The following is a 27,775-nucleotide window of genomic DNA, read 5'->3' on the forward strand; positions in this document are numbered from 1 at the left end:
TTTTGCTTTAGATGTATTTTTTTTTCATGACGTATTGGATGGCCCACGTGTGCGCGGTACATATCAGTGAACGTGTCTATTAATAATGAAACTGTAGTGTTTTGTTTTGTTTTTTTCATTTGAGGATATGCAAATCTATTTTTAAATTTAAGTGAAAATCAATTGTCATTTTTGTTGAAGCATGCAAACCCAGAGCAAAGCCGCTCCAGCCCACTCTGCCTGCTTGTTCACTTCAGTGTGTTAAAAACGCTCTTTCTAGCTGTGGAGAATCTGTTGACCAATAGGAGGGCTAGGTTCCATAAAAGCACGGATTTCATTGGCTGTAACCAGAAGGGCATTGGGAACAAAGAAAAGTCCTTTCAGGTAGAAGCTGAGCTGTTCTCAGTTTGCAATCTCTCTCTGGTAGTAGAAGCGCGAGGGATTTTTATTTTTAATGGCTGATGTGTATAATTTAAAACACTTGGACTAAATCAGCTCAAACTTTCAATGAAGCCCGACGGAAAAGGCACACCCGATCCAATGCAGATCGTAAGTATGACTCTGTGTGTATGTGGGGGACAGCCTTTCCACGTTCGGCAAGGCAAGTGTTAAATGATTTGGCGTTGTGATCAGGTGAAAGCATATTCACGCTTAAGGAAATACACTGGCGTGAACCAGACTAAAGCCATTAGCTTGTTTTACGTCGGGATACATTGACCATTGAATAAAATAAACAAAACACTCCATTCATTATCAGGAGAAAACAAAAAGGTCATACTGAATTTTATTTCAATGAATTGGATAATATGTAAATATCAAATCACAGAGGACAATCGGGGCGCTGGTGCAGCCACCAGGGTGTTACAAATGCTAGTTAAATACATCTGCATTAGTCACATGATACACAATTCTTATTTTGTGAATTTTTTTTTTTTTTTTTTTTTTTTTTTTTTTTAATTTAAGAGGCTTGCTCTGGATTACTGTATTGAGAAATGTAACGTGCAAGCACTTCAGTTGATTTGTTCCGTCCTATTTTTTTATTATTTTATTTAATTTTATACGTTACTTAACCAGTTGCAATTTGTCAGAATACTAGTTGTTTCTTCCACCAATGTTTTTCTGCTATGAGAAATATCTCGGCATAAAAAAAAAAAAAAAAAAAAAAAAAAAAAAACCGGTACTTTAGTTCTTGTCCTTTTTTTTTTTTTTTTCATCGATTAATGTTGTCACGACAACCAGTTGAATCATATTTTCTCACTTGATTTGAAAGCTTGAACTATAACAAAATAGTTCCCATAAAAATGGTTGGCTGGTGTCTCACAGTGCCCATCCCCCCTGCCCCGATCCGTCCAGCAAACCACTCTGCTTCCATCAAAAAGTCATTGCAGCTTTAGCTGGGTAACGTAAGCTAATTAAAAATCGTCAGCGAGTTTCAAACATGAGAACATTTAACAATCTGATTGGTAGTTATTAAGAAACCGTTTTATGGTTACTTAAAAATTGTGCACACTGAGTACAAAATGAATTGATACTGACGATACTGTAATACATACTTCTATTGCCCAAGAAGAAATGTTTCCGCAAATGAAAAGAACATCTCGATAACGTTTTTACTGTCGTGGTGAGGATATATCCCCCCGGTCAGCAATTCGTGTTTTTTTTAACCGAAATTATGTTGGATATTGAAGTGAAGGAACCGGTGCCAAATCCAGACAGCCATCGAACTCCACTCCAGATTTTTTCACCCCCTTTATTTCTCTCGTAATTTATCCCGGGGTTAGCAAAATCTATCTTGTTACAAGCGGACGCCTGTAGGTTTGTTTCATGGCCTCATTACTTACTGATCTGGGTGGCTGTGAAGTCTTGGATTGAAGGTGGAATGTGAAGTTTGAAAACTTTACCTTGGTGTTTTTTTTTCCTTCTTTTTTATTGGAGACTAGAGTCCTGTTAATCGTGTCAGATTGTAACTGATACATTTTTTTTTTTTTTGCTGTAAAGAGAAGAAAGAGGATCTGGGATTTTAACTTGAGGGTTCCCTTTTTTGACTGGCATTTATACAGCAATTTGAATTTTGATTGGGCTCTATGGTATTAATATGAGGCAGTTCTGTAATCTTGGTAGGCTATTTGTTTCGTCGCCTTGCTGGAAAAAAAAAATGACTGAAGGTAAGGATTATTGGTGTGTTTTTTCTAAATCGCATCAGTTTTTGATATATATATATATATATATATATATATATATATATCTATATAATATATATAATATATATATAATATATATATATAGCATAAATTAAAAAAATTTTTTAAAAACCGTAATTGGCATTAAAACATTCACTAGTATAACATTACACCATTGTAGTGTGTCTCGTAAACCACCTGGTGTACTATTCACACCAGAGCATTTGGTATGTAAACCATCACATACATCGTAAACCTATATATTTAATATATAATATTAGTTGTGTGTATATGTATATATATATATATATATATATAACTACATCACATATAATTCGATATCTATAGATATATATATATATATATAGATATATCTATATATATATATATATAAATTATAAACGGTTTTCTTATAAATTGCCAAAAGAAAGCGTTTTTCTTGTGAGTTGATTTTTTAATTAGGCATGTCAACCATATAGACCTATATACATGAACATTAAAACAGGCTTTGCACAAAGTCAATTAATTACTGTACAGGCTACAGTATTTATTTAGTTTCCAGAACTGTTTTTAATAATAGGATTGGTAACTTAAGGAGCTTGTGTGCTGTAGTATTTTTAATTGTAAGTTACAAATCCCCAAAATGAAGAGAATAACGCTTTTCATTAAGACCGTTAATGGCATATGACTGATTATAGCCATGCAACTTTTTCCCTTGCTTTTACCACAGGATGTGATGGATCTGGACATAAGGTTGTAGAGCTAAGGATGCACTGATATAATTAAAGGGGAAAAAAAGAAAGGAGTGTTAGATACGCAGGTGAACAACGAATGTCCTCTCACCAAGTTCAAGTCGGGGGAATTCATCCACGTTTTATGCCAGAAATCTCACCTCCAGGATGTCAATGAATAGTTCCACAGGTGAAAAAAGTGTGGATCCAAACGCAGTTGATACTTATGACAGTGGTGATGATTGGGAAATTGGGGTTGGCAATTTGATCATTGACTTGGACGCTGATTTGGAGAAAGACAGACAAAAATTGGAGATGAATAATTCTGCTAATAACACCACCAGCTCAAAGGATTGTGGGGGTCTGACATCCAGTGGTGCTAATGCAACATCAGCCTTATCGGATGGCTTAAAATTTACATCTGTTCAGCCCCCTGCTCCCCAGGGAAATTCCAATAAGGAGACTGGCAAATCCAAAGTGAAAAGGAGCAAAACTTGTAAGGATGCGAATAAATCTCTTTCCTCTGCTGCATTGTATGGGATTCCTGAGATCAGCAGTGCTGGTAAGAGGCAGGAAGTTCAAGGGCGCCCTGGGGAGGCATCTGGCATGAATTCAGCCCTGGGCCAAGCTGTTAGTAGCCCAAACACTTGTAATGCAATTGTTTCATGCACTAAAATCAAAGAAGAAAAAAATGGTAAAAATCAGAGCAGGGGCTCAAAAAGGGATAAGGATGTCAATAAAGCAAGGAAGGAAAAGCATGAAATTGGACATGCGAATTCAAGTGCCAGCCCCTCATCTGGACATCTATACGGATTTGGAGCTAAAGGGAGCCCATATCATGGGGACACTGTGGTGGGAGATGTTAACAAAAGTGGTCTGGATTCAGGGATAATTGGGAACTCTATAGTTGTAAAGAAAGAGGAGGATGAAGAGGAGAGCCACAGACCAATGAAGAAATTGAAATCCGAAAAGGTACGATTTACTTTAATTTTGAGAAATCCTTTAATTTAGACTACTACATTTCTCATATTTACTTAACTGTAATTTAGATAAGACCTGCAGGTCTAACGGCGATAGGCAGTTTGTTCTTTTAAATTGGTGATCCAATTAATCAAATACTGGTATTCTTGATTTAATCTGACAGATTATATGATTGTTTTTGTGTGTGCAGAATTGTTCATGTGCCTTCTGGTGTTTAGCATTTGTGGATTGTTGACATGGATATTTAAGGGCCAGTTTCAAATTCAGATGTTTAAAGGGTTTCTAGTTGTACAACAGCCAGGAATATGAACAGAGAGCAAAGAGTTACACGTTGTTCTAGTCTCCTGTCATTGCCTGCAGAGTTGGGGAGGGGCTTTTATGTGTAATAATAAGTTTAATAAGACTTATTACACCTATTGTGGTGTTGGCAGGTTTTGATTCATTCAGGATTTATTAATTGAACTGAGACTAGTTATTTAAGTATTTGTTTTCTCGAGGGACTATTGTTGGATAATTAAAGGTCAAAGGGATGCTGCTGTTGAAGGAAACGAGGGGAGTGTAAAGTGATATGAGATGTAAGTTTCCAAGGGCTATAAGAGTTGCCAGTTGCTTAGTGGTTTGAGAGTTTTTCTTCACTTGTTGCTTGTCATTTACCAGATCCTTAAAATAAAAAAGGTTAGGGGCCATCATTATTTCCCTGGTGCTCAGGGGGAGGCTCTATCGAAGTTTTACTGAAGAAAGCTGTATTTTTACTTCCCTTTCGCTCAACCCCCTTACTTGCTTCATAGAGGGGGCAACACATTATAAGATGCCATTCACTGCCATTTCATTTGGGTCACTGAATTTCGCAGGAACAACACTTTTGCACCCTTTGCATTTGAATTAAGATTTTCAGCCCTTGTGTTTACTCCATTTGAGGCAGGTGTCATGGCATCCAATGTGGCGTGGTTTCCTCATTTCTGATTGAGATTGTCTTTGAATAGTCATTCTAAATTATCAAGCCAAGAGTTGATTTTGTGGTGTTCAGACATTGAAATGTACGCTCTTCTAAATGGCAACAAATTACAGCCTTCTGAAGTTTATTATCAATACTGTATTAAGTATTTTTATTTCTAGCTACTGTAAAAAATAAATAAATAAAAGTATAGATTGCTGTGTAAATACAGACTGGTACCGAATCCCAAAAGTTGCATGCTTACATCTATTTGTGGCCTATTTATTCTGTTTCCACACTGCAGTAAGTCATGTAAGCTTTATAAAAGCCAATTAAATCTGTGACTATTTCTGCTGGCTCTTTTATGCAGAAAACCACAAGTATGTTGTAAACCTTGCCACTCCCTTAATGTACAGATCAAGTCAAAACAGCCTATAATTCTAAGATGTTTGTGCTGTATTCAAGCAGACCATTTTTTTGTGGTTAAGCTGTTACTGGCATGTCTGAATTAGTAGACTTGGAAAGCTTAGTAACCACTCCTCTGGGTTTTTGCAAAATGCTTTCAATATAGGATTACTAAATAAATATATTTGTCCATCAGCAGAGCAGTATTAGACAGGGTCTTGTAATTCTTTCGTCCAACAAGAGGAATGGAATTAAGCATTTGATTGGCTGTGGTATTAGTTGTGTAGGCGGTCTCTGAAGGTAAGATGACTCTTGAATTTTATATGTTTGTTGAACAAATATTGTGTCTTAGCCAGAACTGTGCAGTGTTTTAACACTAGAAAAGCAGTTTCTTTGCCAAACTGGTTCACTGACAAAACCTTGAGTTCATTTAAAAGGCAGCAGCATGGTATTTGTTTTTTTGACAGCTGACAGAGTGCTAGCTGTGCGTGTTTGAGGTCCATTTGGAAAATACTGTTAATGTTTCGGGATCGAATTTGACCCCCGTGCTTGTTTGTCACATTTTGAAAGTATTACATTTCACATCTGAGATTATGTTTTGTAAATTGTTAAGAGTGCTGCTTAAGCCTTCAGTGGTTTGTGTTTGGCTGTGAGGGAGGGAAATATGTAAAAAAAAAATAAAGTGTTTGCTTTTTATACATTGTATTTTGAAAGTATTACATTTCACATCTGAGATTATGTTTTGTAAATTGTTAAGAGTGCTGCTTAAGCCTTCAGTGGTTTGTGTTTGGCTGTGAGGGAGGGAAATATGTAAAAAAAAAATAAAGTGTTTGCTTTTTATACATTGTACCGGTATTTATCAAATAGAATTGTAGGCCCGTTTTATTTTTGCCACCAACCTTCCTTATATCTGTATCTAAGATATTAAGCTGAAACTAGCACTAATGTTATCTACCTTTGTATAGCTGCTTGGAACTTCGTAACTATGATTTGGGAGACCAAAGCCTCTTGCACTGGGGTGAAGAGGTTCTGCCCTCTGTTCAGTGAAATTGTTCTGGGTGATCTCCCAGCTGACCCCTGAGTGTGCACGAGCAGGCATAGAACAAAAAGATATTTTCTAATTAACAAACGACTAAGTGTTCAGAAGCTAGTCCAATTAATGGGGGGGTGGGGGGGGGATATTGTGTTTCCTTAAATTGCATACTTTTATCAGCACATTAAAAATCGTAAAGGGTTTCTAGAGTGGTTGAGCAATTAAGGCTCTGTCCACGCTCAGGGCTCTCGCCAGCGCTGTTGAACGTGACGGGACCGTTACATTGTTACCTGGAAAAATGATGCTGTATTCAGGCCGCTACGCTTTGTTTTCAGTTTGCGTAACGGCCAAAAAAATTATAATAATTCTGTGAAACACTGTTGATTATTCCTCTATGTGAGAATTGGTTTGTTTCAAATACTTGTTTCAGCTCTCAGTACTCTTCAATGGGTTGGTTGTGACAGCATGTTCTTTAGCTTGGTGTGTGTAATGTATGCGACACAGAGACAAGATTGAACTTTGCTGAACTTTATTAGCACATTTCCCCTCTGTTGACAGATGAGACTAGATCCTGGGTGCGCCCCTGATACACAGCTCAGTAACAAGCAACAACATTGCATATATTTGATATTATACCAAAACTACATTCCCTCTAAGACTTTCATTTAGTTAGCCACTGTACCTAAAGTAACTTAGCATTTTTAAGCGGCACTGGAAAAACTTTAGCCACTTAACAATACTATAAACAAGTTATAAACCTACTGTTTCAGCAAGGCAAAAAAACACGTAGATATTTGCCATACAATGCTAGACCCTACCATTTACAGTACATGTAAATATTAAATAGAATTTCCACTGTAACTCTGATTCCCATTTAATAGATGTGCCTTGATTTCGGCATCTGATCACGTCACTCCATGATCCACCATTTTACAGCAAGCCTCAAAAATTGTATATGATGCAGCAGTATTGATAGTCTTTCTCAACTTCTTCAGACGCCTGTTGTGAGTCCTGTATGTGTAATGTCCACATGCCAAAACATATTAAAAAACATTTTGGGATATTGGAGGACACACAGAAAATGTAGTTTGGTATCACAGCGTCCACGCTTATGAGAAACCACAATACCTGATGGGATCTAATTTAGAACCTCAGGGGGTAGTATTGAGTATTAAACGCTGCGTAGTGTAGACACTAACCGTATTTAGCACTTTTAGCTGGTTTAAAGGGCCTTAGGGAGATGACACAGAGGTTAAGAATGTGTTCTTTAAACAGCCTTATATTCAAAATGTATTCTTCTTGGAGCTTCCTGAAAGTAAATATATGGTGTGTTTCTTATGTGGAATCTGGTATTTTGGATTTTCTTTTTGTAACCAAAATCATTTTGTCTTAACAGTGGTAAGGTCTCCACGCTCCGGATACGATGAGATTTGCCCGCTGATAAAATTGTATTTTCGCTACAGTACCTTGTGATGTCACGGCAAATTTCGCATCGCTTGTGTCGCTTCAGTGTCACCCATCTCATTGCAGGCAGTGTGAATGTCTCATCAAAAATGCATGTCTTATCTATTATTTTGACATGGTGTGATGTGTCGTAAACATAATAAAATCTGCTTATTTATTTTTAATGAGTATGAAAATGGGTAATAAAATAAATGCTGGGTATACTCTTCAAAATGATCTAGACAAGATTCAGAACTGGGCAGACACATGGCAAATGACATTTAATAGAGAAAAGTGTAAGGTACTGCACGCAGGAAATAAAAATGTACATTATAAATATCATATGGGAGATACTGAAATTGGAGAAGGAATCTATGAAAAAGAGAGTTTTTGTTGACTCAGAAATGTTTTCATCTAGACAATGTGGGGAAGCTATAAAAAAGGCTAACAAGATGCTGGGATACATTGTGAAAAGTGTTGAATTTAAATCAAGGGAAGTAATGTTAAAACTGTATAATGCACTAGTAAGACCTCATCTTGAATATTGTGTGCAGTTCTGGTCACCTCGCTATAAAAAAGATATTGCTGCTCTAGAAAGAGTGCAAAGAAGAGCGACCAGAATTATTCCGGGCTTAAAAGGTATGTCATATGCAGACAGGCTAAAAGAATTGAATCTGTTCAGTCTTGAACAAAGAAGACTACGTGGCGACCTAATTCAAGCATTCAAAATTCTAAAAAGTATTGACAGTGTCGACCCAAGGGACTTTTTCAGCCTGAAAAAAGAAACAAGGACCAGGGGTCACAAATGGAGATTAGACAAAGGGGCATTCAGAACAGAAAATAGGAGGCACTTTTTTACAGCGAGAATTGTGAGGGTCTGGAATCAACTCCCGAGTAATGTTGTTGAAGCTGACACCCTGGGATCCTTCAAGAAGCTGCTTGATGAGATTCTGGGATCAATAAGCTACTAACAACCAAACAAGCAAGATGGGCCGAATGGCCTCGTCTCGTTTGTAAACTTTCTTATGTTCTTATGTTCTTAATTATGAAGTTTCTTCAATTGAAATTTTTGTATGAAGTTGTCAGACCTCCATAGTTGGGCTGGTACAATTCCCTGTGTTAGTCAGTCAGCTTTGCTGACGATTTTCTGAGCTTTTGATAAGCCATCACCCGGCCTTTGTCCAGGGTCTTTTTATTGAGGCTAATGACGGGTCTTGTGCCGCCTTGAGATAAATGACATTATCTCTGAGTGGGCTGACAGGAAACAGACATGTTAATGGTAAAGCTCCAGGGAAGACCAACTGCAGTTGTGATGAAAATGAAAGGCAAGGAAACTCTGCTTGTGATCATTAAAACACAATGCATTCTTGCTTTTCCCAGGAGGGCCATGACCATTAAAAGCAGTGTCTGGACTACACAGGCTGGAAAGTCACAGGCTATGGTTCACATGGAGTGTTGTTTGTCTTGAGTTTTTAAGGTTGTGGTTTTTATAAACCATATTTACAAAATGTTATAACTACTGCTTGGTAATATTTCTTTTATAACCTGTGACAGACGGAAGATATCTAGTCAGGATTATGCACATACAAAAGCCATCTGTGTACCGAGGTCTCACTTCGTCACAATCTCTTGTCCTTGAGCTAAGATTATTCCTATCAGGCATACTCCAGAGCATGCTGTAGGATGGGAGTGTCGGTTTATTCAGTGCTCAGTCCATTGAACATAACAAAACCACTCTGGTGCAGTCTTTAAAATGTCACAACCTGCATCTGTTTTTTTCATTTCTTTCCAACATTTCTAATTGTGGATTTCTACATTTTTCTGATGTACTGTATATGTTTGTAGTCGTGTGACCTTTAAAAATAAATAATAATAATTGTGATTCATGTTGAGTAATATCCAGCTTTATTGTAAAGCTATATTTCCACATTGATCCAGACTTTAAATCATTCACTTTTAATATTAAAAAAAAAAGAATTAAATAGATAACTAAAGAGACATTTTGAAATGAGCAAAGTAATTTAGTAAGTTTAGTAAAAATCCCTACAGATTGTGATAATGCTGTATTACATTTCAGCAGTTCATTTCAGATATTATTGCATGTGTTAGGGAAAAATAGATCAAGGCTACAATGTTCAGTCTACAGTATGAACCCAGGGAGACCCAGTAGTAGAGTAGAGTAGGTGCTTTGTGTGGCCAGTACTTGCTGCATATCATCTGTATTGTAGTTTCCCTTTAATCCTTGCTAAATGGTCTTGGCAATAAAACAAAGCACTTGCATCAGAATGATCAGCTGTAAAACTATTCAGACACTCATGCATAGATTACAATGTGGATTGGCAGACAATGGGGCTGTTTTGAATTTTTTGGAAGCGGAAAGGAACTTCATTAGATTGTGACTACTTCAATTCTCCAATGTATGATTGTTAAACTTTTATTTACCATTGAAGCTTAAAACAGTCTATTGGCTAAAAAAAGGAAATGCTTAAAAGAATATAAAACAAAGAATGCATCACTCGCTTTTCTTGTGGTTTTAATCATATTGATATTGACAGCCACAGAGATGTGCTTCGACTGTAAAGTAGCCTACACAAAGGATTTGCTATAGTTGTCTTAGTTTACAACAGAAGAAAATTCAAAGCAATCTTGGCAATGCTGCTTTCAAATGTCTTCATAAATAGGCACTTTTTTTTCAAAACAAAATTTCCATAAAGGGTGTTTCATGTAGCCATTCATTTCTTTAAAGCTTTCCACATCTGGAATTTGAGCCACAGAAATTTGCACATCTGCTTTTCTTGGAAAACGTAAGACTCCATAGACTAAATTAATCTTCTTTGCTTGCCTTTATGTCCAAACCTCCTAAAATCTTACCCAGCTTTTGATTGATTGCCATTTGTAGACAAGCCTGCCCCCATCTCTACCCAAGAGACGGAAGAAGAGAGTTAAAGATGGCTCAGTATTTTTATTTTTCATTGCGGAAAATGAGGTCAACGTCCATCACTGAAAATGCCACCTCCTTCGTTGTCTTGATGAATGACTCATTTGTGGTTTAGTCTTATGAAAATGTGGAATGTGTTTTTCGCTGGTTTCTAAACAAGATCTAATAAATATATTGTTTTTCCACCCTGCGTTAGTCTTCCTTGAAGTACAACATTTTTAAATCGATGTAGATTAAGAGAAAAAAAGAAACTGAACCTTCTCAGTTTTTTTTTTTTTTTTAAGATAGAATTGTTAGCAGATGCAGTAATCAAATTGTTTGTTCATTGCCCAAATACTTCACCCTCTTTCCCCATGAATGCTACAGCAGATGCCAGACACTGAAGGGCAGCAGTTTCCATTACACCATCACTGTTTTTTTTTCTTCACAGTATTTTTTGCTTGCAATTTGCAGGCTTCTCAGTCTAGTTCTTTGTTACAGTAACTTGGCAAGTGGTTTGCTTGTATTTAGGTTAATAGCCTAGGGTACACACTGATGCTCTATACTTTTATTTTTACAACCAACTACTTTTTCTTTTTTTCTTTGCAAAGTATGCTGATGCATTTCTTTAAATATTTTTATAGCTTAGAACTGTTATTTCTGATATGCAACTAAGAAAGCTCCAGCCAGTGTCAAGTACTTTCATTTAAATCTAGTATCCATTTATTGCAAAGAGTGTTGTAAAACTGTCAGCTCTTTGCAGTGTTTTTGCCTCTCTCTTCATTTGCTCCATTTTCTACACTTGACAAAGTCCCCCTGAGGCAGAGTCCTAATCTGCTTTCAATTAGATGTAAAACTGCAGCGACTACAATTGCCATGTTATGCCATGTGTGCAGTTTTGCTGAAATGACTTAAAAATAGTTAATGCTGTTGTAACTATTTATTTATTCATTCATTCATTTTAAAAAGCCCTTTGCCGATTTTTATGAAAATGGTGTTTAGTTAAACATTTGATTGCATGAGTTTTTTTTTTGTTTTGTTTTTTTTTTTAAATCTGTCAAACGGTGACTGGGTAGAAATGTTCACAATCATGCACAATTTAATAAAGGGATGTATTTGATAGTAGCCCATGTCATGGCTTAAAGGGTGGCATGAGGTTTGTGAATTCAGATGTAAATGTGTTTAGCAATGAAGCTGAATAGGAAGCCAACCATAGTAGTAGAAGCACCTTTTGTGTAGTTCAGCAGCCGTATTAATTCATGTGGTAACAAAAGGGGGTATGATAGATTACGAAGTATGATGTTGCTGTTTGATCTTCAAATCCCCATTATGTAATGAACATTGGGTCACCAAAAATGACAAATTCAATAGAAGGCAAACTGGCCATGACAGGAGCAATTACAGAGGTGGTACTTTTGTAATTCCTCCTAAAGCCGGCTAGCAGTTTTGTGCTTTAAACTCCCAATTACCCCTATGTCTGTGAAAAGCATTTTGTAATTAACTTTGCATTAGGCCAGGGGTGGCCAAACTTCATGTCCCTACGAGCCTCATACCAAAATTTCCATATGGTTGAGAGCCGCAAGACACCTACTGTAAAACATGAAACGTTTGCGACAGCAAGACATTTTAAATACTAGCATTGTTGTGCAGTACAGTAGTTGTTAGACTATCTCTTGATGGCAGGCAAATACTCAAGAACAAGGGATAGAACATTGCAGAGCCTCCTCAGTGGTACGGTTGACTTGTTTAACTGTCACAGCCTGTGCTTTTTTTCTTTTTTTTCCTGGCATGGCAAATCTGTCTTTCTTTATTGTGCACTGCAGTTACACAGCACTTCCTCCAAAAACAAAGCAAACAAGACAGGGCATGGTAATGTAAAAGTTAATCATTAAACAGTATGCATTTTGCTTAAAAAAAAATCTGTGGTCTTTAGTTGATTTTGTGCATTTTCATTTGCAAGTGAACTGTGACATTAGGGCCTTATCGAGCACTATATTCTGCAATTTTGAAGACTGACTTGGATTCTGTTTTAATTCTGGAAACTGGTGTTGCTTTTTTAATCTTTTGACAAACTGCATTGCCTTTTATGTTCTTAGCAGTTCTGTGCATAGGTTACATTTTGATTTCATTTTTCTGTAGTGTCGTTAATGGGGAGTTTTACATACTGCTACAGTACAATATTTTTTCTTTCTGTACAAAGTAGAGTGTGTGTGTGTTAGGAGGCAGGTTACAACGTGCTCACCAACATACACATAAGATCACTTTAAATAATCAGATATGCATCGCACGCATTAAACCACCACTGAATTCAAAATTTGGTAGGGTTGGATATGTGAGTGCTGACTGTAAAAAATGGTCTAATTTGTTGTCCAAATGCTCAGGACTACTGTAGGAGTAATGCTATTTGGGAATTGTTGTTATCTCTGTTCTTCTGTTCCAAGATGAAAGTGGAAAGATCTCATTGCTGAGTGCAGTTAGCATTTATCACCAAAGAATGGTTGGGGGGGATGGGAAATCGGTCCCCCCCCCCCCCCCCCCCCAGAGTGACAGAAACCTGACAATGCAAGCTGCTTGTAGCTACGGGGCACCAGTTGTTGGCAGAGCAGACTTATTTAGGGCATTCTGAAATAGTAAATCTAACAGAACATTTATGCTGCTTTTGATCCCTCCTTTCCTTTCTTTACAAATGCAGTTCAGTCTGCATTCATGAAATGTTTAAAGTGGGAGAAAAGAAAGGATTCCGTGTAAATCAGCTTTTGTTTTACTACCCCAATTAATTAGCAGCTCTTGGTAATGGCTTGTACAGAATTGAAGCGGTTAATTTGCTGTTGCATGTTTTGAAAGACCATTGATCCCCACCAAGCGTTATCCATGAATTTCTAGATGTTGAAGTGCATATGAGGAAGAAAAAAAAAAACAATATATATATATTATGATTTCAAAACAGCAAAGTCACCCTGTGACAGAATGGGGTTTCTTTTCTTTTGTGAATGATATAAAGATCTGCTGCAGCAGTGTGCTTCACTCCTAGATCATTCAAAGCCCAGTAATTAGATTTAAGAAACTAAAAATGCAATTTTAATGACATTTTTTTTTTTCCCTGATTTGTGTGATTCACTCAGGATTTTGCATTATTATAGAGTGAACGCCGCATGGACATTGCAGAAAACGCGAGTACTCCACAGCCCTTCGCAATCTCAACGCATCCTTCGCACGAGCTTCACGTTACTTTCATGGACCATGCCCACGGAAGGCCATCTGGGTCAAAAATGCGTTATTTAGTACATGTTTCAAATGTTTATTTGGACCAATCACAATACATAAAATGCTACGTGTTCTAAGTAAATGAAAATAAACTATGCATTTTCTACGTAGGGGCTGGTCATTTTACAGCAGTACCTATTTGGGGACTGGTCATTTTACAGTCGTGCAGCATAATTACCAGTGTAGCCAATCACCTTTTTGATGTCATCTCTTTATTTTCAGGTGATTTATTTAATTATTTAGCAGATGCTTTTATCCAAAGCGACTTACATCAATTAGGCAATATTACAGGCAATAACAATGCAAAACAAATTCAACATGTACAAAACAAAGGAAAATGCAAAAAGGTATATAAATAGGAATTTATAAATTAAGGTTGAATACATGGGTTTTGAGAACACTACACAATTTTTTTTTTTTAATTATAATTATTTCAGTTTTACACTTAAATATTGAGTTTATAGCTAACATTAAATTCAATGTCAGATCTTTCAACATTTAATTACATAGGGCTTCTGATTTTCACTTTTAAACCGATTAAAAAAAAAAAAAAAAACAAAACACCCCTGATTGAAAGAAACTAAATTGATGTATAGCCAATAAACACCGGAAAAACTGTGGAAATGGTTAATCAATTCACGTTGACTTTACCCTACCCCATTAAAAAAACCCCAAAAAAAAAAATACATTTCCCAGTGCAGTGGCAATGTCCCTCCTTCCTGACTTGTATCTGTCATTGATTCATTCTGAATACATGGTTGATTCACCTTGCGAATATTGTTTGAAAGACCCAGTCCTATTCTGATGAACAGCTCCATTCCTATGAGGACAAAAGCTCACTTCTACATTTGTCATCACTTTCACTTGCGAGATTTAAAACAGATACAGTCAGTAGTGGAGGCTTGTTTCTGGGATCTTTAAACTGTAACAGTTAAGATAAATACTGTAGGATTTAACTGTAAACACACACAGGGATTTCATTGTGGAAGACAACAAAGGAAAGAAGGTACAACTTAAATGTGCACAAGTGTGGTCAAGTTACTACCATACAGTACATATTTTGACAGAAACCCAAGACATTTTGTAAAGTAACCAAAAACACTAATTTCATACAGTATATATAAAAGCAAAAAAAGCCCCCCCCCCCCCCCCAAAAAAAAAAAAAAAAAAAAAATTACATAACTCAAAATTAGCTAAAAATAAGCACAGAAAAATGAAATTTAATAAAAAAAAAAAAAAAAAAAAAAAACAGAAAGCCATACACGTTAGTTACAGAGGGGTTACCACTGAATTAAAGTGATTTCTAAGGCTCTGACGCCGCCAGTTGATGCTCATCTCGGAGGTTCCTGGTCTATCCATCTTTCACTAGACTTTACCCAACGCCAAATCCATGTACCACCACCAGTTGGGCGGGAATGGTACATGTGAGGTGACTTTTAATTGGATAATTCATTACACGTACTATTTTCTTAATTTATGGGTTCTCATTTCATTTTCAGTGATCTGATTTGGCCAAATTTAGTATAATAATTACAATTACAACATGTACTAAAGTCAAATTTAGAATGTGTACTAAATATATGAAAAGCATACTAAAAAAAGGCATTTTTGACCCAGGTGGCCTTCCGTAGGAATGGTGCATGAAAGCAACGTAAAGCTTGAGTGAAGGATGCGTTGAGATTGAGAGGTGCTGTGGAGCACTCTCATTGTGAGCTACACTGCTTTTTACAGTCACTTCAGCAGTGATTCCCCCCCCCCCCTTCCTCTTTTTAAAACCATTGCATAACTTACACATACAGTTAGTCAAAAGTTTACATACCCCAATGGAATTTTTATACTTTCTAGAAATTTCGCAAATCAATAATTTATAGAAAACATCTTTTGTAGCAAAAGTTTTGCTTTTGTGGATAAGAAATAGATGTTTACAGTTTATTTATTTCAGTATTATTTTTTTTTTTGCAAAAATGTGAATTCAAAAGTATTCATACCCTAACAAGGAAAATGAAATTAATAGCTGAGGCAGCTTTAGCAATAATAAAATCTTTTAAACGATTAGGATATTTGTCAGTAAGTTTTTGGCATGATTCTTTAGTGATTTTTGACACAAAATTGTTCAAGTTCATTCAAATTCTGAGGACTTCTCTTGTGCACAACCTTCTTCAACTCATACCAAAGATTCTCAATTGGATTTAGATCAGGACATTGACTAGGACACACCAGAACCTTGATTTTATTCTTCTTTAACCAATCTGAAGTAGAATTTGATGTGTGCTTGGAACGTTGTTGCTTTGAAATGTCCAGTTGCACTTTAAACCAAGTTTTGTAGAAGAGGGTTTCAGGTGATTGGCCAACATCTTTTGGTATGGTGTGGAATCCATTTTACCATATATTTGAACTAAATTTCCTGTGCCATTAAAGGAAAAAGGATATTCTCACCTACATGCTTGACAGTAGGTATGGTGTTCTTTTCTTTGTATGCCTCACCAGACTTTCTCCAAAAGTAACGACTATCAGTGTGACCAAATGCCTCTTTTTTTTTTTTTGTTTCATCACTCCACAAAACCTTTGACCAGAACTCATATTCATCATTCAAATACTGTTTTTTTGCAATCTTTAAGCAAATTTCCTTGGCCTGTGACCATTGAGACCTTCACCATGCAATACTTGACCTGTGGTTGAAACGGAAATCCCAGTCCCACTTGCAGCCAGTTCACTTTGAATATCTTTGGCAGTCAATCTCGGATTGCTATTGACTTTCCTCACAATTCTTCTACTTGTTTTTGCTGAAATAACCTTCTTTCTTCAAGACCAAGGAAGCGTTGTATCATGAATCTTGTACATCTTGAAACAATAGTTGAAAATGCTTGTAAATCTTATTGTATCCTTCTCCAGATTTATGACAATAAATAATTAAGATAGTGCTTTAGTTTTTCCCATATTGACTTATTGGTAATGACAGATACAATCCAGCATTTTCTAGACTTTCTACAATTAGGATCTGCATTATCATATTGAAATTCTTAGCATCTGGTAGAGAATACTATCATAGTATCAAAGGGTGTCACTATTTTGGAATTCACATTTTTTGGAGTTTTGCAAGAAAAATTGCTGAAATAAATAACTGTAGACATCTATTTTATTGTAACTTTTTTTTTTTTCCCTCCTCCACAAAAAAAAACTTTTGCTACATTTTTTCTAACATTCCTTGTTTTTGAGAAATTCCTAGAAATTCTAAATTTCCATTGGGGTATGTAAACTTTTGACAAACTGTATACACCAGTTCAAAATCAATAAATTCAACCTAATTTACTTATTACAGAAAGTAATGTCTCTTGAAAGGCTAAGAGTTTAGCATAATAATGTGTTTTACAAAATAGGTACTTTTTTAAATTATTTTCACGGATCAAAGGTTGTTCACTAATATGTTTAATAGAAAAAAATAACTAAAATATTGCACACAGAGCACATCGCACCATAAACCCTTTAATCACCTGTACTTTGCACAATATACTAATCTTTTGTGCAGTCATGAGAAAAATGACTTCTCATTTTGGTTAGTCTAAGAGTGTGTGCATAATTTGGGAAGCAGAGCATTTGCTGTGGTGGATGTGGTTCTAAATCTTTGTGTTGAGCAGCATTTGCTTTCTCAGCTTACCCACAAGGTCTGTGACTAATCCAGCAACTGTGAGGATTTTGTCCATGTGTTCTCTTTTAATCGTAGACATTTGAGCTTCCTCCAGGCAGTGAAAAAAATTGACTTATCAACCTTGGTGTTTTGAGAGGGAGGTGGTTGTAATGGGAGCCCTGTTGATTGTAACCTGTCATTGATATGAGATTCTGGATCACAGTTTGGCGCCTTGGTAGATGTGTATTTTTAGTAGTGTTTGTGTAATATATGCAGCTGTGTATTTGAAAAGGATGTAACCAAATCCTACTTTCAAATTACTGTTTTCTCCCTTGTATTCTGTTTTAAAGGCATAAGATGTTAATAAAATACCTTGAAATAGCCCTTTTTAATAGGTAGACTGAAAAGGTACAGTATGTCCTATTTAAGCAACAGAAGTGTTACAGTGCAGATTTTTCATCTCCCTTAGTGTAATGAAACACTTGCCCATAAATTGGCACTTTTTGTAGTTCCTGCCAGCTTCTTTTATGGGCCAGGTCAAGATGCAGGAGGAGAAGTGAAAAATACCTTGTGTTGGTGGCTGAATTACAATGACAAGCTTTCAGCTTTTAATATTCCCTTTGATGTGCGTTTGTAAAGCAGAGGATTGGCTGTTTAATTTTGGGGATCTCAAGGGCTTTTGGCACTCGCCCATAGCTGATGTCTTCTCATAGCTGCTGTCTGATTACTAATGATTGGATAGGGGTGCAATCTAAATCCATGATGCTTTTAAATTATATTTGATAAACTGTGTTAGTAGCCTCTTCATTCAGAAAGTCTGAACTCTGCACTCTGACGCCCCACATAAGCTTTCAAACAGCCTAATCAAGTCCCATGGTTGTTAAACTGATCCTACCATCATTCAAATCCGATATGACAGATACAGTGTCACTGAGCAGAAAGTCTTTGATTTTATTGGAATTGGTGGTTTCATGTTGCTTTTGGGTATTTGTTTTTTGTGTTGCATGCACAGGTCCATCGTTCCTAGGTTCCCAATGAGATAAGGCCATGAGGCCAGCATACTGTCCCGCCTAATCTCATGTTTTACACTGAAGCAGGGTTCTTAAATTCACCCTCAGATTGTAAAATGAGCTATGGGCCTCCATTCTAACATACTTTTCCTGCCTCCTGTCTAAAATACAGCTGAAATGACTCTTGCCATTTATCAGCTGTCTGAACTCCATTTTAAGATTTACTTTTCAGAATGCTTTTTGTTTTGTTAAGCACTTAACAGTAATTGCACAGCACACATTTTTGAAAAGCCTTTTTTTTTTTTTTATTACAGTGATTTTCCTGATGTATTATAGCTACTATTTTTAATTTCCCAAGATTAGCTTCAGATTTAGCCCCAGCTGTTCTCTGTTCAACAGAGTGTGTAAGGAAACAATTCTAGTTTGTACCATTTTTCAGTTTTGAAATTGAAATTGTTCTGGACGATTGGCATAGCCTTTTCTTCTTTTTTTCGTTGTGTAGTGTTTGTTTTTTTTTTTTTTTTTAACCATTAAATTACTTTTATTAAAAAACCAGTTACCGTTCTCCCCCCCCCCCCCCCCCCCCCAACACACACACGCTCGCACGCACACGCACACACACTATTATGTCAGGCCGTTTTAGTCTTCTCTGCAGTGTTTTAATCTTTGTTTAGATGCATTACCCCAATGAGGCTGCATCACACCATTCTTTTGTCACCTTCATGTTGTATTCTGTAATCTATGTTATTTGTGTAGAAAATAACCTTTTTTTAAACATACGTTTTTTATATTTATATTGTTTTTTTTTTTGTTTGATGAATAGCAAGGCTGCTACTCTGCATATGCAGTACCAAAACCTGCAAATAATAATCAAGTCTCAAAAACAGTGAAAAAGGGCTATCCGTCTGTTTCTGACATTAACTTTCTTCAATCTGACAGGCAGCCACCACCAGCTGTTTGACTCATGTCCCTTTTTTTCCATGGAGATAGCTGCCTCGCTGCTCTCTAATGGGCTTTCAGCAATCTTTCAGGATACTCCTTGAAAAAGCATGTTGACAGGACAATCTTTTAAAATGCAGTAATATTTTGGTGAAGTGGTACACCTTTTATAGAATACTCGCAATAAAGCAGGATCGGAAAGATCTTGTCACTAGGGCCACATATTGGTGACATGTTCACAATGTAACACAAAGGATTTTATAAAACCTGCATTGCTGCTACAATTTTGGTGCACAGTTAATTTGACCAATAAATGTCTGTCGTCAGGAATTTTGCAAATTAAAATGTGGGTCCATTACCAGGGATTTAACTATATTTCTAGGCTTCCTTATTTGTTCCACTTGTTTCCCTGTGACATCCAGGAACCTGTGGTGATAAGAAACACTAAATAAATCACAGTTGGTTTCCTGCTGCAGCAGTAGAATTGGTCAATATTAAAAAATGAGCCTCTCATTAAAGTACTTTTCCATCAAGCCCCAGGCTTTTTAAATATATGTTTGTTTTTTTTTCCCCATGCTGTTGGAGAAAGACTCAAGTACCAGTTTATTGCTCCCGCCCTCTGTATGTTCTACATTAGGCGTTCATTAGCAGATAACAAAGCATTCACAATGACCCTTGCTTCCCTGACCTTTCTTTCCCTTACAACCCCCTACCCCCACCCCAAAAGAAAAAATAGCTACTGACCTGAAAGAAGAGCACAATAAACTGATCTTGTTAGGCAGGACACAACACAATGTTTATGTATTTTCATGTTATTGTTATAGCTGCTGTCTAGCCTCAAGCACAGAATAGTAGAAAATAATATCCTTTTTTCTGGTATATCTATAACTCGAAAAGGCTGGTTTAACTTACTGTTGACTGCATAAATATACATTCTTGAGTTGAATGTGTTTCTGGTTTCTATTTGGTGGTGTACATTACTGAATTTTATATTTAAATAAGGGCTATTGTTTTGGAAGAGGAATTCACAGAACATATCTGTTCTCAAAAAGAATTGTATGCCGGTATTGGTAATGGACACCATGACAAAATAAAACATCTGTGAAAAAACATGGCAAAATAATCATGCAGCATTTGAAATCTTAACAAAACCAAGTACTGTGATTCAGAGCACGGAAACTTGACAGATGAGTGCTTTGATGGTCTACTGAAAGCTTGCAATTGTAGCATGCTTGGGTAGCCACAAATCACACATTCCTTGCTGTAATATTTCCTATTCCCTTTCATTTTCTTGGAATGTACAGTACCTATTACTGCAGATGTATAAATCTTCCAAAGTAATTCTTTCACATGTTTTTTTTTCTCTAGATGGATCCCTTGTTTACAGTGCCTGCACCTCCTCCACCAATTTCTAGCAGTATACCACCACAGCTCCTGCCTTCCTATTTTTCTCCATCCTCAAATATTTCTGCCCCAACTGAACAACTGTTAGTAAGGACTCGTTCAATGGGAGTAAATACACGTGAAGCTGGAGTTCTAACGGAACCAGAATGCCTTGGGCCGTGTGAACCTGGAACTAGTGTTAACCTCGAGGGCATAGTATGGCATGAAACTGAAGAAGGTAAGAAACTTGGGTTGTTTTCTCCCAAATCATTTATTTTTCCCACTGGCGTTTTAATTGTAATGTTTGAATATATAAAAAAAAAATGGTTTAGCTGTAATTTTACCTAAGACTCCATTTTAGTTTTTCATGACCTGAGATGTTAACAGTTTTTCAATGTTATCACTTGTTGTCGGTACCCCTAATCTGTGAGTTTAAAAGAACCTTGAGTAAAAGGGTTCAAATCAAACATGCCTAGGTGGTGACCCCTACCTCTAATCTCAACAAAAGTGAAATGTACTTCAGCTGTCGGGTTATGAAATATATATATGTGTGTGTGTACAGGTAGGTAGGTAGATAGATATTATGGGTAAGTTAGAGTAATTTAAATAATTATAAATTCTCGAGCATTAATTTATAACTGGAGTACTCGAAAAATGTGTAGTAATATCTCTTAATTAATGTAAGTTCAGATTTATTGTTTTTGTGATGTGGTCCTGACCCAAACACGGACCCTGTTTAATTAATAAAGTAGTTTTGTTAGCACCTGAATGCCGTCTCCGTCTCCTCCTTTGAGCCTCAAGACCAGGAGTCTTTACAATATTTTATTCGTGTACACCACCTTAACACTAGCCACGGAAGTCATTTTGACTGGTTGAGGTTTTCAAATTTAAATTACTGTGCGTGTCTGAAAGTTATGTGGTTGTCTGTTTGTGACTTTTCCTAATATACCCTGACGGCATTTAAAAGACAGAATCATGAAAATAAGGAAGTTATTTTGACTGACAAGCCAGCTAAGCTGCTGTTTATTGAAATGTTTAATCAGCTTTGGAATGTGTGGGTGTGTTTTTTTTTTTTTTTTTCCTGTGGTAGAATGAAAGGACTTGTAGTGGCTTTTAGTAGTCGTTCATGTAGAATAAACTGGTCTTCTGACCCTGTGCAGATTTTCTGCCTGACTGACAGCAGTGCCTGTGTTTTTTTTTTTTTTTTTTTTTTTGGTCCTTAAGTTTATTGAAAGGATTTGCCTCTGAAATGTACACTGCATTGTAAAGCACTCTGTGTTGCAGTACTGTGTATTGAACAGTAAGGGCTGTACTGCTTCAAACATATCCAGTTTCATTTTATTGTCTTAGCAATATCAGAATCTTGTTTCCTTATTTATCTTATCAGTCCTGATTAAGCCTTGAGCTTATAGGATTTCTTGTAATTCTGGAGAGCGGAATACTGTACAAACTGTACCAGACGTGCTGTAGATAATTTTTGGTGGACAATGAGAATCCCTTGGTTTTTGTTTGGTTTCTTTACTGTAAAGATTGAATGCAGAAATAAAGAGAGATTTTCAGTTTCACATTCGTTGGTGTCATGGTTTCAGTGAAAATTCTTTCTGCAGGTAAACACTGAACTAAAGTGATTTGTGGACACAACTGTCTTGGCTGTGAAAAAAGATAGCTAAACATAGAATTGTATTACTGAGTCTATTAATTTGAGCATGTGTATAGTGTCTGCAATTTTATTTCATTGTAGTGCAGCTTTCTGAACTGCTGAAGTACTGTGCAATCACGATTGGGGTAGATACACGTACATTTTGGTATACTCTATCATAATATTGTAGTACCAGTTTAGTTTTGTTGGCCTTTGTCATGAAATAAAAAAATAAATGTGGCGTGGCTTGTTGTTTCGTGCCCTATAGTAAAGACATTCTGAACTCTGAAAAGCATTGTGCCTACAGCATGCATTGTTACAAGGAGATCAGATGTCAGGTTGAGTGCGAGCATTCTTCCTTACTAGGGAACAGATACCATTGGGCTAGAAAGCTTTAGAAGGTGTTGCTCACACTGCATTACAGTTTGCCTGTAGAAATACAAGACGACATCAAGGGTTTAGGGTCAAGGCTTGTGCTTCTTTTCGAAGCAGCTGTGCAAGTCTTTTGTCCTTTCTAATATGGAAATGGCTGCTCAGTTAGCTTTTAATTTTTTTTGTAATTTTATTATTATAGTTTTTTGCTTTGTTGTTAATGTTACAGTGATTGTAATGTGCTTGTATTTTAACCAGTGATGTGTGATCTACAAGCTCACTGCTTCTAACCCAGACCTTAAATCCTGAGCTTGGCCTTTGGAGACTGTTTGTTTAATGAATCCACACAGAAAATCAAGGCCCCACCCCCCTTAAGGGCCAGATTTATTTTGGGGGGATAATTATACTGATCTGAAAAATTATAAAGTTAAACAATTTTTGGTTGTAAATTTGTGTCATGTGTTCAAGCTGTTGTGAATCATTTTAATCTAAACATCACCACAAAGCTGAATCTGCCTTTCTGCATGGAAAACCAGCTAAACAATGCCCTTATTTAAATGCAGCATAGCAAGTGACACTCAACAACTTGGATAGGTGCCAGCCACAGCCAACTGAATAAAAGGGCAGACAATACTGTGTGTGAATCTCTTAAACTGCAATACAGTACAGTAATACTACATTACCTGCATCCCACCAACAGAATGAAATCCAGAACTGGCTTCCCAGAACCTCTTCTACAGACACAGTAAAGTTATTCCTTGTTTTGAATTAACATACCGTGGGCAAAAGGGAGAGCGAGGAGAATCTGACTGGAGCTGATTGGTCTGCGGCTAGCAGAATGTGAAGCAGCTTGCTGCAGTATCAGAGTGGGTGGGGGAGGGGTACTGCTGGGAGCGTTAAGGGTGTAGTTGCATACAGCAACACTTGCTTCACTCAGCAGCATTAGTCACATTCAGCAGCATGGCATGACAATCCAAATTGTCATTTACATAGCACTTTAAGATGAGAAACTGAGGCAGCATTGAGCTTGCAAGGGCTCTGGGTAAGAATCCCAGTGCAAGGATTGACTTGCTGTGTGTAATTTTACCTTTTCATTGGAGAATCATTTTCTGGTATTCAGATTATTAATCTGTTTCTGTATCTTAACGATTTTAACGATTGACTTTTTTTTTTTTGTCTTGCTGGCTCAATTTTATTTATTCTTATTTATCTTTTGTGAATTTTTTGAAAACCATCGTACCTTTTGTGTAGGTAGTGCGATGTGTGTTTCGTGGTGTTTTTTATTTTTAATAACTGAAAATAACTGATTTTTCCAAATATTAATAAAAGCTGACCCCCAAACTAAACAAAAAATCAAACCCGAAAAATTCAAGCCCTACTTACACGTGTGATATATTTCAATGAGTATTTGTGGAAAGGCCCAGGGCTTAGCATAAGACTTCACAGTAGAAGACTTTATAGTACAGTAGTTTCATTAACTACAGTGTTGCTAAGGCAACCTTTTTTTCATTAATACATGAATACCTTTCAGTGCTATACAAAAACAAAAGAATCCTGAAAAGTATTTTATCATCAACATTTAAATAAGCCTCTGGTTTTCCAATAATTTGTGGTTTTAATGTACTAGTTGTTTAATCACATTCAGATTTTTTTCTTCTTCACCGTAGCATTCGCTATATGCATTGCTCTGGGTTGCCAAGATATTGAAAATAGTGGCTGGCTGGCAGCTTTCTTTTGGATACCTGGGTAAAAACAAGCTAAATTCTAATTAAAATTAGGTTCTATTGTTAAGATGAAATTGTGTATTGGAGATTTTTTTTAACCTTTAGTAAAAGTTCTCTGGTATGAAGCAAACAGCATTGTGTTAGAAGAGGTCATTTGGAAATCCTATATTACCCAAGTGGTTTTATTTCCATTTTGTTCCTATTTCTGCCTGAAGTGTACAGAATTTGTACAGTTGGAATATTTCAAAAATGTTTGCTACTGTACCATTGGCTTTGACTTACAAAACTCTGACATTCGGTCTATTCTGCACTCATGTCCTGTATCTGTACAAACGCCAGATTAGGTGAAACATTTCAATGTACCATAAAAGGTTGAAATCACTTGTGCTTTACATTTTCCACCAAAGATTTCTTTTGATGGACATAAAGTGGCGTTTTGTTCAGTTGTGTTTTGCAGTGCAATTTTAACTAAACTGAGCAACCCAACCTTGTTGGAAATTAGCTGTATTACCATTGTGTGTTTGTGTGGCCAGGGTGCATCTTAACCATCTGTTAGTGTTGTTGTTTTTTGTTTTTTTTTTTAATACAGACTTCTTTCTCTTCCCCAAAGGGGATGGAATATATGCTCAGAATGTGCTAAATTACACATTCTAGACAGTAACCTCCTAAATGCTTTTGGTTTAGATTCAGATACTACTTCTTACCACAGTAACAGCATTGGTTACTAAATATCTGTAATGGTGTTGGTGTTTAATGTCACTGTATTTCCCCTAGATGTCTGTAAAAATGCTTGTGAATAAAACAAACAAACAAAAAAACTTTATGCATGAACCATAATCCTTAATTAAACAAGCAATGAAAACGGATATCAATAATTTCACTGGAATGTACCATCTGTTATGAATCAGCCCAGTGTTTTTTAGACACAAAAGTGAAAGTATTTGAAGTTGTAAAATTTGAGTATGTAACCTTGTTTATTTTGGATAAAGCTTCCTAATTTTTTTTTTTTATTATTTTTTTAAAACAAAGGCATGAAAAAACATCAGTCTTTCCAAGATGCAGTTAAACTTAAAGCACATTTATTATCTGTTTATGGAATTTATTCAAACAACTTGAACCAACAGGGGCAATAGTCTGGCAAATACACTTCTGCAATCTGAAACTTTACCCTTCAGTGGAATGTAAAAGTGGGTTTGAGGTCAGGTTTGTACTGTAAAAGTGAATCTAGTTAAACTGTGTTAGTGCGGAGTATGAGCTGGGTGTATAGTAGCCTTAAGGGACAATAGCCCATATTCTGTGACTTGCTTAATAAAGAAGCGTGACATGAATGTAGCTTTTAATAGAGATACAGTGATAAAATGCATTGCCTTTTTTGTCGTTGGATTATTGGCTTGTGTTAAGCTTCACCAGTGCACCAAACAATCATTGCAAAGCCCCATTGGGAATTTTATCATTTGGATGATTTATACACTTTGTCTTTGAATTTTTAGCTATTGTGACTTATTTGGCCCAGAAAAATGCATGAAAATGTATTTGGAACCAAAAACTGTGGTGTAAGGCACACTAGATACAAGTAGCCATTCACTGTAAACAAACTGACATCTCAGTTCGGGGTATCACATTTGTGATTTATTAATGAACAATGTATTTGTCCTTTTGTCTTTTTCTGTTAGTAAAAAATATATAGGCAGCTAATGTTATACATAGGGCTTCTGATTTTTGGTTTTAACCGATAACTCGATTTGAAACACCCCCGATTACAAAAAAAAAAAATTAATCGGTTGATAGCCAATAAACACTGGAAAAGCTGTGGAAATGGTTAATCAATTCACGTTGACTTTACCTTTTTCGCATTAAAAAAAAAACCTATTACAAAAATAATTATAAATACATTCCAGTGCTGCTGGGCAATGTCCCACCTTCCTGACTTACATCTATCATTGATTCGTTCTGAATACTTTAAACCCGCCCCAACTACTGAGTGACAGCACATTCCTACATATCTATTGGAGACTCCGCTTGCAAGATTTAAAACAAGATTACAATCGGAGTCTAGGCTTGCTAGTGGGATTTAAAGCTGTATTACTGTTAAGATACAGAGGATTTAAAACCAGATATCTGGTGAAATGTACAAAAATGATAAACAAAAACCATAGAAGAATGAACCTGAGACAGCAAAGGAAAGAAGGTACGACTTAAGTGTGCAAGTACTGTCAAGTTACTGCTATAAATATTTTAACAGAAAAAAAAAAAAAAAAAAACGCTCAAGCATTTTGGAAAGTAACAGAAAACACAAATTTCATACAGTATACCAAAAACGAAAGCCCCCCCCCCCCCACAAAAAGATTTACATAAAACTCGAAAATAGCTAAAAAAAATAAGCACCAAAAAATTTAATTAATAAAACCAGAAAAACAGAAGCCCTAGTTCTACTTTATTATTTTTTTCAGAAATGGTTTATTTTAATAAATTGCAGTGGGTTGTATGCAGCAGATCATTGTATTTTGAATGTGATTGGCATACCATCTCTGCCTCAAGTCCTTACCAGATGCAAAGTCTGATCGTTGTTTGCTCAAGGGGTAAAGGTAATGCTGGGAGTTTGACAAAAAATGCTATGCCAGTCTAGACAAGAAAGTGACAGGAAATAAGCTGGAGAAAATGTTTTCCACCCCCGAGGTGTTCTCTTTGAAGTGTACAGCAGGAACAGCCTTTGTGAAATGCAGTGTCTATTTGGACAAGCAGCATGTTGCAGGAAAAACTGCTAATTTGTTTTTTGCTTGAAGGTAGGTTTAGGGCTTCTGCTTCTGTCCTGTAGCTTTCCATTTATTTTAGCTTTTTTCTCAATCTTGGATATGTTTTTTGTTTGTGTGTGTGTGAATGTGTTTTAAATCTGTATCAGTCTGTCAACAGATTTTGTAATAAAAGATCTGGAATATGGTGACTGGAATGCTTTGGGTCAGGTTTTACTTTAGAGGGTGTTGTTTAGTCAACTCCTTGGCTGCAACTACTACAAACTGAAAAGGAAGGTTTTGATTGCCTCGTGTTTTATTTGCTGTAGAAAGAGTTCATGAGTAATGTTTTATTTGCCTGGAGATGCCTTGGATACCCTGCAACTTTGTGCTAAAATGGGAGAGCCAAAGTCATCCGTGGTGGATCAGGTAAACCAAACATTTCAAGTCATTACATATTAGTGATAGAATCCTACTGCTGTAGCAA

General features: G+C 36.3%; 1 protein-coding gene across 3 annotated transcripts in view; it reads left to right on the forward strand.

The window, feature by feature from the left end:
* Window positions 1-356: 356 nt before the first annotated feature.
* Window positions 357-27,775, forward strand: part of LOC121302429 (zinc finger protein 608-like) — a 46,690-nt gene continuing 19,271 nt past the window's right edge. The window contains exons 1-3 of one of the 3 annotated variants that reach the window (XM_041232410.1): window positions 357-528; window positions 2,890-3,862; window positions 20,810-21,062. In XM_041232410.1, coding sequence (XP_041088344.1) covers window positions 3,059-3,862; window positions 20,810-21,062 — 1,057 coding nt within the window. In that variant the 5' untranslated portion in view covers window positions 357-528; window positions 2,890-3,058. Of the gene's footprint in view, window positions 529-1,439; window positions 2,145-2,889; window positions 3,863-20,809; window positions 21,063-27,775 lie in introns of those variants that run through there. The other 2 variants (XM_041232401.1, XM_041232419.1) reach the window with 2 other exon arrangements.

The sequence above is a fragment of the Polyodon spathula genome, chromosome 2 (assembly GCF_017654505.1).
Source record: "Polyodon spathula isolate WHYD16114869_AA chromosome 2, ASM1765450v1, whole genome shotgun sequence".
Classification (NCBI taxonomy): domain Eukaryota; kingdom Metazoa; phylum Chordata; class Actinopteri; order Acipenseriformes; family Polyodontidae; genus Polyodon; species Polyodon spathula.